A 13,183-nucleotide genomic window follows, 5' to 3' on the forward strand; every position below is an offset into this window, starting at 1 on the left:
AATGATAAATGGAGTATATTGCAATATACCTATATACTTATAAGCATTTTCTGTCAACTATCATAAATTCATTTTTATTTTTTTAAAGATCTCATTTCAACTACTAGAATTTGTGATGAGCTCTCCTGGCCACATAACATTTTAACACCTATTATTTCATTTTGCCTCATGATAACCTGTGCCTTGGGTGTCCCATTTTGCAGAAGAGGAAGTCTCATTCAGTTATCCAGATGAGGGGTGGGAGAGTTAGCTTTGGTTCTACCTGAATCAAAGGAAAAATGCTTGTAAGTTCATGAGCATTCATTTCTAGAAGATGCCATCTCCAAGTTTTGCCCAATTGAAAATTCATATATTGTTATTATTATGGAATGACATTTGTATTCCTTTGTTGGAAAAAAAAAAGGGTCGTTTTTACTAAAGGACTGTGTCAGTAACCAGACACACTAGAATACACTGAGTTCATTGAAGTGCAGGAGTTTGGGCATGGCCTTTATTCTTTACTTCTTTCTTGTGTTTTAGATCCATCACTCGCGCCTACTACAGGAACTCAGTAGGTGGTCTTCTCTTATTTGACATTACCAACCGCAGGTCCTTCCAGAATGTCCATGAGTGGTTAGAAGAGACCAAAGTACACGTTCAGCCCTACCAAATTGTATTTGTTCTGGTGGGTCACAAGTGTGACCTGGATACACAGAGGCAAGTGACTCGCCACGAGGCAGAGAAACTGGCTGCTGCATACGGCATGAAGTACATTGAAACGTCAGCCCGAGATGCCATTAATGTGGAGAAAGCCTTCACAGACCTGACGAGAGACATATATGAGCTGGTTAAAAGGGGGGATATTACAATCCAGGAGGGCTGGGAAGGGGTGAAGAGTGGATTTGTACCAAACGTGGTTCACTCTTCAGAAGAGGTTGTCAAATCAGAGAGGAGATGTTTGTGCTAGTCAGCCCTTTTATTTCCAAAACATGCTCTCGCACTTGAACTTAAAAGTGATCAAAATGAATAGAATCCTTGTGTGACTGAAGACAACTCAACATCCATTTTGAATACCAAGTGAGCCTCCTTCCCAAGGGGCACTCTGACAGGCCATGGGTGGATGGATGGGGGAGCCTGGGTGCTGTGACTGAGGAACTAAATTACTGACGTGGGCCAGGCACTGTCTTGTGACACATGCTGGGCAGTAGCTGCTCTGCGTGCCCTTTGTGGACCACATGTCAAGGGGCTGAGACTTGAGGAGTTAGACCCCAGAAAATATACCTGCAGACAGGACAACTATTTCTTGGTATTTCAGCTCATTCATAGGTCACAAACATAAAGAAATACGTAGAGGGGAATAAAGTATCACACTGGGAACAATTAGCAAAAGCAAAAAAGACTATGATATCAACTTAATCAGTGAGAATATCCTACACCAAATCTGTGCTGGGTTTGATTAAAAGGTACCAGTTAGCTTCTAAACAGCCCATCTGTAAAATGAGGGACATGGACCAGCTATTTACTAAGACCCTTTCAAGGCCTGGCGTTCTACTAAAAATGATGTGAATATGAAAAGGGAGGCTGTTTACACACTGTTTATCACATTTGTATTCCCTTGTGATTGTATAACCAGCTGTGTGAAAGAAATTGTCCCATGCAAATTACCATGTAAGTAGGAGAGAGAAACACTGGAACCCAAACACCATATCCTCTTTCCCCTCTGACCATGCCTGGGGTTTCACTGCATTGGTGACTGCCATCTAGAAGTAAACAACCTGTGATCTCTTCAGGTATCTGAAGGCAACAACCCAGGGATTGCCTCTGGTGGCAATCTATATGTGAACCTGATGCAGTCTATATAGAAACTGAAATATAATAACGTAAACCTAAAATTGACACAATGTTATAAGCCAATATGACCCCAACAAAATATTTTTTTTGAAAAAAGAGCCCTGAGGCAAACACTTGCTCATCAGTCCTCTACTGAGTATCTGTTCAACAGTCACTTGAGTTACTGATTTGATCATTGGAACAGGCCTGTTAGGTCTTCCCCATTTTACAAAAGAATAAACTAAGAGGCAGAAGACTCACTTGGCCAAGGTAAAGGTCTCCTGACTCCTAGTTCTTGTTTCACTGCATCATCCTGCTGTCAAATGAATGAACTGTTATTAATTTGTTTACTTTGGAAGAGATATAACTGTAAATAAATGTTCTCTACATGTTAGGGTATGTTTCTTTATTGATTACAACTCAGCTATAATCCTGAGAGAACCTGGGGATGAATCAAAAGTAAAGCCCTTTCAAGTATTATTGACAAGAGGGCTTGACACAAGTGAATAATTGCACAACTGAGAATACATTAGAACTGTGCAGGCTATAAGTGTTCTTATCACTGAAACATACTGGACATATTATTGAAAGGAACCAAATACAGCTGGGGAGTGGGAAGGGGAAAAATACTCACCTCACAATAACCTTGGCCACCTGTTTGCCATATACCTACACTGGGCTCCTATCTACCCTAAAGAGTCAGCTCTTAATTCTCAGGTGAACAGACAGCTAACTACATCATAAAATTGGAATGGTTGGCTTGAGGTTCCATTATCTTCTTGAAGAGAGGTGATGCTTTAAATTATTTTTTGGATTGTAGCCAGTTCAGCTAGGCAAAAGCCATACTTTTCACAGTAAGAAAACAAGTCTGATTAGAGTCAGATATCTCATATCCATTGTAATAGGAAAGCCTGAGAATGGTAAATTGCTTTGAGATATAGTATTGAACTTCAGTATGAATGTGACTGAATCTGAAACTTTGGGAATTTACTTCAGCCAGAATAAAGAAGCCAAATAATGAAAATTATGAAAACAAACCACCTTGGACCAACCTGCAGCATCAACTACAAGTGAACAAATCATCATCTCTATATTCGTTTAATATGACCTGGCTTGGGTGGACTAATTAAGTTGCCAGATTTGTGGTTGTAGAAGGCAAATAAATGATAATAAATTGGGTTAACACAAAGTTTCATCAACTACTATACTTAGTTATGTTTAGAAGATTCTGAAAGCAAGATTATCCAGTGGATAAACAAGAGTTGACTGGATTCTGTCAATTCAAAAAAAGGATAGAAATGAAACTTCTCTGTGGTTTTCTTGACTAAAATACGTTATATGTATACTTTTCCCATTCCTTCCATTTGTTTAGGCAGGTTTAAAAATACCAAGCATAGATCCAGCAGGGGCGGCTGAGCTTAATTGCTTAAACAAATTCTAGAAACATTAAAAGTCATTTTAGTAGAATTCAGTGCTGTTGTCACTGCACTTAAGTGGGTTTTAGAAAATAAGTGTGAAAAAACGAGGTGTTAATACAATACTAAGGATAAAGCTTTAGAAGCTATTTTACTACATAGGTAAAGAAAAGATAAACTAACTTGTAACTAAGACCACAACTGCATGTTGGATTAGATTGTCTCATATTCCAGAATAAAATGTACTGTATACTTTTCCTATGTTGTGCACTGTAACGAAATGTGAAAAAATGTTTTCTTTAGCTGTATGTGAATGAAAATTTGCTTGTATTTAGTAAAATGGTTGATTATGTGACTGTGAGATTCCAAGTGTGTATTATAGCTATTTCCAGAGTCTGTCACTACAGTGTAACAACCACTACCAAGGATGTCAATTAGGTATGACATATACTATGCACAATATTATTCACCAGTATCTCAAAGCCAGAAAGAGAATATGACTTTTGAAAGTTATGTGATCATCATGTTGAAAGTCATAGAGACCTCACTACTGCCTGGGAATCCCATGCCACTTTGGAAAAATTGGTCTGTCAAGCCTAAATCTGAATCATTGTAATTTTTAGTCAAGGATCCTAATTCCTTTTTTTTTAAAAGATTTTATTTTTTTCCTTTTTCTCCCCAAAGTCCCCTGGTACATAGTTGTATACTCTTCGTTGTGGGTTCTTCTAGTTGTGGCATGTGGGACGCTGCCTCAGCGTGGTTTGATGAGCAGTGCCATGTCCGCGCCCAGGATTCGAACCGACGAAACACTGGGCCGCCTGCAGCGGAGCACACGAACTTAACCACTCGGCCATGGGGCCAGCCCCATCAAGGATCCTAATTCTGATGCCAGGTAGCTGATTATAGCTCTTGTCTTCCCTGGAAAGTCTTCTTTTCTCCAGGATAACTTGCCTCAGCTTTTTCAAGTCATACTATGGTGTGCTTTTTGTATCAGGATCACTTAGAGTGTGGGGCCCAGATTGGAACATAATAGCTCAGGACATTGCCTAGGGTTTATAGTACATATTTAGGGGAGGGCAAAAAAGGGAAAGATGTTTGATTCTGAGTCTAGGCATAGGTAGGCTGAGTTCTGTACAGCTTGATCACTTGTATAATCATGAGTGAGAGAGAGAGGGAGGAAGAAAGGGAAAAACCAACAATGCAACAGCATTGAATATAGTTTATCACCCCATTCTCCTTAAAACACTCCCCAGGGCTTGATCATCTTTTCTTCAGTTATATTAATTGCCTTGGCAACCTCATTCAGTCCCCTAGCTGTAAATACCATCTATAAACCAAAGAATCTTGAATTTATGTCTCCAGCTTGTCTCTTTCCTATGGACTCTAGACCTTTATGACCAACTGCCTACCTGACATCTCCATTTGAATGTCTATTAGGCATCAGAAATTTAACATGTCCCAAACCAAGCTCCTAATCTTCCTCCCCAAATGTGTTCCTCCCTTAGCCTTCCCCTCCTCAGTAAATGGCAATTTTGTCCTTCCATGTACTCTTGCCAAAAACCTTGGAGTCATCCTTGACTCCTCTCTTTTATAGTCCACATTCAATGTATGTGAAAGTTATGCTGGCTCTACCTTAAAAGTATAACCAGAATTTGACAGCTTTTCACCATTTTCACTGCTAACATGCGTCTTAGCAACTATCATTTGCTGCCTGAGTTGTGATAGCTGGTCTCCCTGCTTCCACTCTTGTCAACCCACAGTCTATTCTCTACACAGCAGCCAGAGGGAGCCTGATAAAACATTAGCTATAAGCAATCATCTATTCATAATTCTCCAGTGGTTATCCATTTCACTCAGGTTAAAACCAAAAGTCCTTCCAATGACCTGCAGAAGAACCCTTAGAAATGAATTCCATCCCCATCCCATCACCTCTGTAACCTCGTTTCTTACTGCTGACCGTTTTATCATTCTACTGCAGCTACATGGTATCTTTCCTGTTCTTCACACACACCAAGTACATTCACATCTCATGGCCTTTGCACATGCTTTTCACTCTATCTGGAATTCTCTTTCCTGAGATATCTGCATGGATTTCTCCCTCATCTCCATCCAGTTCTGGAACCAACAGTTTCCAAAATCTGCAAGCAGCTTCCTGATCCTAGAGAAAATGTGGCTCCAGAATCCATTTCTCACAACTCAATGTAAAGTCTAACTCTTTAGCCTTCCCTGAGGAACAACAAAGTTTAGGGTGTATAAAAAACAGAAAGGAAACTTTGAAGGAGAGAATGCAAAACCTGGAGAGTACTGTTTCAAAGGAAGGAGTGGACAATAGTATCACGATACAGTAGTGGTTTCAGAAAGATAAAGACTAAACAATATATCCATAGGATTTGAGGGAATAGGAAATCATGAGTGACCTTTGCCAGCATAGTGTTAGTGGAATGACTTTTGCCTACACCAAGACTTCCTTCTCAGGAAGTCGGTGTTCTCAGTTCTGTTGGAGGCCCAGTTCTTTTCCCGCTCTCCATCCTCTCCTCTCTCTTGACAATCTTACCTACTCTCATGACTTCAGTTACTATCTTTGCATTGATGACTCCCAAATACAGCCAACTTGCCTACTAAACACATCCACAAATTCCTCAAACTCAACATATCCAATGTGGAATCAACATCTATGAAAATGTGTTCCTTCCACCCCAGTCTTTTTCATCTCTGTAAATGACACCACCATCCACCTCCTTGTTCAACAGAGAAATTTAGGAGTTATCCTTAATTCCTCACTTCTCCTCACCTCCCATATCAAATCCATCATCAAACACTATCATTGCTATCTTCAAAATATGTCCAAGTCTGCCATTTTTCTCCATCTCCATTGCTATCACCTTTGTCCAAGTCACTATCAACTTTTTACTGAACCACTTCAATGTCTTAACCGTCTACCTACTTCTGCTCTTATTCCCATGATACATTCTCAACATAACAGCCAGAATGATCTTTTCAAAACAGAAATCAGATCAAGTCACTCCCCTGCTTAAAAGTCACTAACGGTTTCTCATCACATTTACAACAAAATCCAAATAAACCTTACATTTCTTAACATGGCTACAAGGCCTTGCATGATCTAGCCTCTGCCTACTTCTCCAGCTGTAAGCTCCTTGAAAGTAAGAATCTTATTCATCTTGTTCACCAGTATTTCTGCAATCTGTAGCATAGACATATGCTTGAATAATCAATTTAAATAATCATTGACTTTACCTCCCTCTTTCTCCTGGCTCTTGTGGTCAATTGCATTTAAGCCATCAGTTCCTAAAAAAGTAATTGTTAAAAGTTTGGCCCATTTCCTTCTAGATTTTTTAACTACTTTTCAAAAGGTTATTTAACAGTAAAACAAATGTGGAGTAAAACAAATGTGGGTTCAAATTCTGACTCTACCAGTTAATATATGTGTGATTCAATGTCTCTGAGTCTCAGTTTACACATATATTAAATTGGATAATAATAGTATTTAACTCATAGGGTTGTTGTGAGGATGAAATGAGATAATCCATATAAAGCACACATCCTAGCACTTGGTAAATGTCACATAGTAAACATACCCAGAAAACGTTTAGGTATTATGTTTGCACCTAAATGAATCTTTTTCATAAATGCTATCATGTAACACACTGTGCTGTTATCTTTTTCACATGCAGTATATTTTCTGTAAATACATGACGGCAGGAGCTATCTATTTTTGCTCATTATTATATCTCTATAGTTAATCAGTGCCTGGTACATATTTGTTGAATGTGATTAGGACGAGAGTTAGTTGACATACTGAAGATAGCAAAGCAGATAGAAGAGAGCTGGGTCCTGATGATGTCATTGAACTACAGATTTAAGTATCCTGCAGCCACTCTCTACTAAGACTACTACATGAGATCATGAATCTCCTTTTAGTTTATGCCATTTTTTTCCACTTGTAGCTGAAAGTCTCCTAACTGATACAATAGCACTCTACTGTATGGACATACAAGAAGTTATTTAATCAATTCTCATTGGAGGACATTAGGTTGTATACAATTTTTGCTGTTATAAAGCAATTCTGCAATGCATATATATCTTTGTGTATTTGTGTAATATGTCAAGTGAAAATCATAAAAGTGGAATTTATAAATCAAAGAATATACATATTTAAAATTTTGATATAATCAGATTCACTATAGAAAAAAAAGTTTTACTGAATGCCCATGAACACTGTATGATAATGCCTATACTATTATTGTCAATTTTCTCTCTGCTAATCTGAGAAGTGAATAATATATAAATGTTTTTAAATTTGCATATCTTTGGTTACTGGTTTTCTGTTGCTTATGGCTGAAAATAGTCCTAATAAAAAGGTGCCAGCTTTTTTCTTATTAATTAGTAAGATCTCCTTATATATGGAAATCAATTATTTATCCATCACACGTTACAATAATTTTTCAAGTTTTTCTGACTTTTAACTTTATTTATGGTGTTCAGCAATACAGGAGGCTTTAACATTTAATAATAAATAATACTTATTGTGTTAAATAATTAATTATAATTATTTTAATATATAAAATATCATTTAAATAAATATTATGTAATAATGTTATTTATTATTTAATAACTATTTAATATGTTGTCTGCAAGAAACTGAAAACAGTCATCTCAGAGTTGGGGAACTGGGTGGTTGGAAGACAAAGTGTGAAGAAGACAATTTGTATTGAATAACACTTTGTACTTTTTGATTTTTGTGCCAGGTACCTTGTTATTTTTCTTACATAGCATGTTGTCTTAATGTTTTGTGGCAATACTATTAGTTTTAGATAGGCCTTCTCCTTTCTAGAGAACCATTTTCTTATGATTTCCTATAATGGATTTAGGGTTCCCTTAGAAATTGGCTTATGTATAGGATGTGGAGATAGGGATAACAACTATTTTTCCCATATGGCTATTCACCCCACACTATCCAAAGAATGCTCCATTCTTTCTTCAAGGATTGCAAGTTCTACCCTTTTCAAATATTAAATTATCATATATACACGGGTCTGTTTTGGGACTCCTGTTTTACGGTTCATAAATCTTTACCTATTCCTGCCCTAATACTACCTTGTTTTAGTCATGGTAATTCCATAGGATGTTTTCATTATCTTTTTTCCCTTCAAAATTTTCTTTGATATGCTCATGCAGTAATTAGAACTTAACAATAAGCGTGTCAACTTCTTTATCCATTCATTTGTTGAAAAAGCCTGACACAGAAAGAGAACAACTGTATGATCACACTTGTATGTGGAATTTTAAAAACTCAAATACATAGAAGCAGAGTAGAATGGTGGTTACCAAGGATGGGGAGGTGGGGGAAATGGGGAGATGTTGGTCAAAGGGTACAGAGTTGCAGTTATGCAGAATGAATAGGTTCTGGAGATCTGTACAGCATGATGACTATAGTTACTAATGGTGTATTGAATACTGGAAATTTGCTAAGAGACTAGATTTCAGGTGCTCTCACTACACACACAAAAAAATGGTAACTATGTGAGGAGATGGATATATTAATTAGCTTGACTGGGGTAATCATTTCACTATGTGTGTGTGTATATATATCTCAAATCATCACGTTGCACATCTTAAATGTATATAATTTTTATTTTAAAAATAAAATAAAAATAAATGTGCCCTGTTTCCCCTCGAGTAGGGCTAGAATTTTGATTTCATTAATTTACTGACACTGATAGAATATCATTCCATTAATTTAATCCTTCATTTATGTCCATCAATAAATTCTTATACTTCACTTGTTAAGTTTTAGCTATTTTCTGTTTATTCCTAGATATTTTAAATATATATCATAAATATGATATTTATACTTTATTTGAATGGGTTCCTTTTCTCATTACAAGTTCTAATTGGTCGTTGCTAGTGTGTAGGAAATCTGTGGATTTGTGTATGTTTACATCTTGTAACCAGACACCTTACTAAACCCTCTTATTACTTCAAATAGTTTTTCAATTGATGTCTTCTGTTCTCTAGGTAGACATTATAATCTACAAATAACAATAATTCTCTCTTCCTTTCCAATATTTGTACTTCATTTCTTTTTCTTGTCTTTTTACACTAGCTTGAACCTAGAGTAAAATGATGAATAACAACGGTGATGGTGGGCATCTTTGCCTTGTTCCTGCTATTATATGCTTCTAGCATTTTAACCTTAAATTATCTTTATTAGGTTACAAAACTTTTCACTGCATTTTTATCTTACTAAGAGCTGTTAGAAAGAATGTATGTTGAGTTTTTCAAATGTCTTTCTTGTACCTAATGAGATAATCAAATGGTTTTCTTCCCTTAACCTATTAATGTAATTAATTGTATTAGTAAATCTGTTTAAGTTTAACCATATTTCTTTATGTTCTTAGAATAAACTCTACTTGTTCATGGTGTGATTTTTAAACACTGCTTGATTTAATTTACCAATATCTTATTAGGATCTTTGCATCTGTATTAATGTTTGAGATTGGTTCATAACAGTATTTCCAAAAACGTATGCCACAGGGATTAAGAGGAATGGTGGGAGCACCTACAGTAAAATAAATTTCAAAAATTGTGGATTAAACAAAACAAAATAGTATTCTGTAGGACTACACCATATCATATATTAGGGCTCTCTGAAGGAAGGCAATTTTATACAGCATCTCAACTTACATGACAAAATAGCTTATTTTCTGGAGCATTTTAAAGGACTACCGTTCAGTGAGAAACATTGGAAAATGTTGATCTTCTTTGCTTTCTGTCAGGTTGTAGCATCATGGTTATTCTGGCCTCATGAAATCATGAAATGGTTGGGAATCTCTCTGGGTTTTTTTTTTCTTCTATACTCTAGATCAGATTACATAACATGGGAGCGGTCTGTTGCTTGAAAGTAACATATTTTCCTTGAAAGTTATTGATTCCATCTAGGTTTTCAAATGCATTGGCATACCATTGTACTTAGTATAATTTTAAAAACTCTGTATTGGTGGATAGAAACCTCTCGTTTGTAATGTAATATTTTTGTGTTTTTTCTTTCCATTATTCAGAGATGTTAGAGGTTTGTCTAGTTTTATCAGCATTTTCAAAAAAACAGTCCTTGGCTTTATCAATTTTTCTTTTCTGCACTCTAATTTATTTTTATTTACATAAAATTATACTTAGTCTTTTTTCATGTGAGTGAATATTTTTCTGGTTCTTCATATGCCAAGTAATTTTTAATTGTACTCTGAACATTTAGAATATTATGCAACTCTGGGTCTTGTTTAAGTTCTATGGAGAATGTTGAAATTTTTGTTGTAGCTGACAATTTATCTGGATGGGTTCAGGTCACATGTTCCAATCTGGCCTCTGTGGGCTGTCATTTCAATGCCATTTCAGTTTTCAAAGCTTTTGCTGAGCACCTCAGATCTTTCCTGTGTTTGTGCACCATCCAGCGGCCAGTCTGGAAACTGGGTAGTGATCTATCCTTTTGTTCAGTTCTCGAAGTCTTTGTTACGCTGATTACAAACACATACAGAACACAGGAGTTCATAATCACTATGGGGTGCTTTCCCCAGCTTCTCCCTTTCTATGTGTCTCACCCAAGAATTTAATTCTTTTTAGTGCCCCTTTCTACTTTCAATAGTGTCCCGGCTTGGTTGGGATTTCTGACTGGAGCACAGAAAAGGAAAGCCCCAAGGAACTGTAAATTACTAGGCATAATCAGTGCAAAGATGGTATTCCCCAAGATGAGACTGGATGATTCCTCAAATACATAGAAAAGAAGTCTAAGTAAACCTTGGGGAACACCAGAACCTAGAGGTCAAGAAGACTGAAGAACCAGCACATGAAACTGAGAAGCAGCAGGCAGAGAGGTGGGAGGAAAACCAGGCAAGTATCTTAGAAACCAAGGAGAGAGTGTTAAAAGGAGAGAGCAATCAACTGTGTCAAATGCTCCTGATAGATCCAATAAGATAAAGAGGAGAATTGACCACTGGAGTTAGCAATGTGCAGGTATGGAGACCTTGACAACAGCAGATTCTGTGGAGGGTAAGCATAGAAAACTTGGTTTGGAGGGAACAGGAGGAAAAAAATGGAGATTAGAGTACAGGCAACACTTTCGAGGAATTTTCTCTGAAGGGAAGAGAAATGAGGATGACAGCCTGAAGAGAAGTCAGGCAAGAGAGAATTTTTTAAAGGTAAGATTCAGTGGAGAAAAATTGAGGATATAGGAGAGAGGAATTGTCTGGGAGAATCTTCTCTTTAATCTTCATTCATAGTAACTGGAGGGGAAGTAGAATACAGGTTGTTCTGCTATGTACTACAAGGCAATGCATGCACTCCTAAAAAAATTTAACATTCTCCAAAATTGCCCATCAGCTGTTATGGGTTGAATTGTGTTCCCCCAAAAGATACGTTGAGGTCTTAACCCTCAGTACCTGTGACTATGACATTATTTGGAAATAGAGTCGTTGGCAAATGTAATTAGTTAAGATGAGACCGTACTAGAGGAGGGTGGGCCCCTAATCCAATATGACTGGTGTCCTTATAAAAAGGGGACATTTGGACACACTGATCTGCACACAGGGAAACCACCATGTGAAGATTGGAGTGATGCTGCCACAAGCCAAGAAATTATCAGAAGCTGGGCAAGAGGCTGGGAACAGATCTTTCCCTAGCACCCTCAGGGGGAGTGTGGCCCTGCTGACACCTTGATTTCAGACTTCTGCCTCCAGAACTGTAAGACAATAAATTTCTGTTGTTTAAGCCACTCAGTTTGTAGTACTTTGTTACAGCAGCCCTGGCAAACTAATACAGCAACAATAATAAGGCGTAAGGGAAAAAACCAATTTGGGGCCTATCACTTAAAACTGATGCGGTCATTGGTACCTGGGAGATAACATGTGCGCTGTCCAGGCCAGAACTTGGTTGACTGGAGGCTGCCCCCCAGGATGTTAAAAACGTTCCACACTGCCAGGAAATGCTTATAATGCTTCTAATGTTTCTGTTGGGGGCTGAGGAGGATGGCACCGAGTCAGTGGGACAACCACGGAGGTAGGCACAGGGGGCAGAGCAACCTGCCAGCAGAGTGCCACAGGCTGGGAGCTTTGCTCACAGAAAGGGGCTCCCATACAACAGCTTCTTTTTTTCTTTTTTTGTTTTAACTTTTGTTTTTGTTTAGTTTTCTTAAAATACAGCCCAATGTGCTCCTTCGGGTGTTGGTTATAACTCTTCTCCTGCTAGTCTGACTCCTTTTATCTAGAAAAAAGCCTGAACCAAAGCCAGCTTGTGTTATACTGATGTCAGCCTCTATTTACCAATCTAACGTGAGGGAAGTAACAGCAAATGGTTATGAATATGGGCAGACGGTGGGTAGACAGATGGATGGTGGAGTGCATGTTGATTCCTCTGGTTGCTTGGATCTTCTTGGGCAAATAGGAAGCAGCGGCATGAGCTGAGAGCAAGAATAGGAGGGAGTGTCAGCTTTGGGGCCAGAGAAGGCAGGAAACAGTCCCGCAGAGTGGGGGAGTGGAGGGATGAATGCGCAGCATCACTGCCCACTTGCTTCTCCTGCCTTTTGTCTTCCAGGGCCATTTTTATCGTCTTGGAACTTGACCACTCCTCCCCTAGGATAAAATCTATTTTCTCTAGGACCTTCTTTCCCCATCATCTCATCTGCACAGACTAGCCAGAAAGCCAAGGTCAGTCCTAGACCTTAGTCATCTCTTGGGTAGCTGAGGACCAAGTGGAGAAGATGAGCGCAACCACAGCCCACTTTTTAACCAAGCACTGGTGTCAGTGTTTCAGTGTGACGCCAAATACATACTGAAAAGCTGGCGTTGTCACTTTGCTCTGGTATTACAACCAACAGTTAGAGTTGAAAATTAAATATCTTGGGTCAATTAAAATTTAACTCTTAAGCCACCTCTGGCCTACTTGACTGAGAA

At 38.0% G+C, this 13,183-nt stretch overlaps 1 protein-coding gene across 1 annotated transcript in view; it reads left to right on the top strand.

Moving 5' to 3' along the window:
• The window catches only part of RAB39B (RAB39B, member RAS oncogene family), a 6,934-nt gene extending 3,386 nt beyond the window's left edge, over positions 1–3,548 (top strand). Inside the window, exon 2 of the mRNA XM_046673524.1 lies at positions 520–3,548. Coding sequence (XP_046529480.1) covers positions 520–946 — 427 coding nt within the window. The 3' untranslated portion in view covers positions 947–3,548. The remainder of the gene's footprint in view (positions 1–519) is intronic.
• Positions 3,549–13,183: the final 9,635 nt, after the last annotated feature.

Source organism: Equus quagga, chromosome 10 (assembly GCF_021613505.1).
Source record: "Equus quagga isolate Etosha38 chromosome 10, UCLA_HA_Equagga_1.0, whole genome shotgun sequence".
NCBI classification, from domain to species: domain Eukaryota; kingdom Metazoa; phylum Chordata; class Mammalia; order Perissodactyla; family Equidae; genus Equus; species Equus quagga.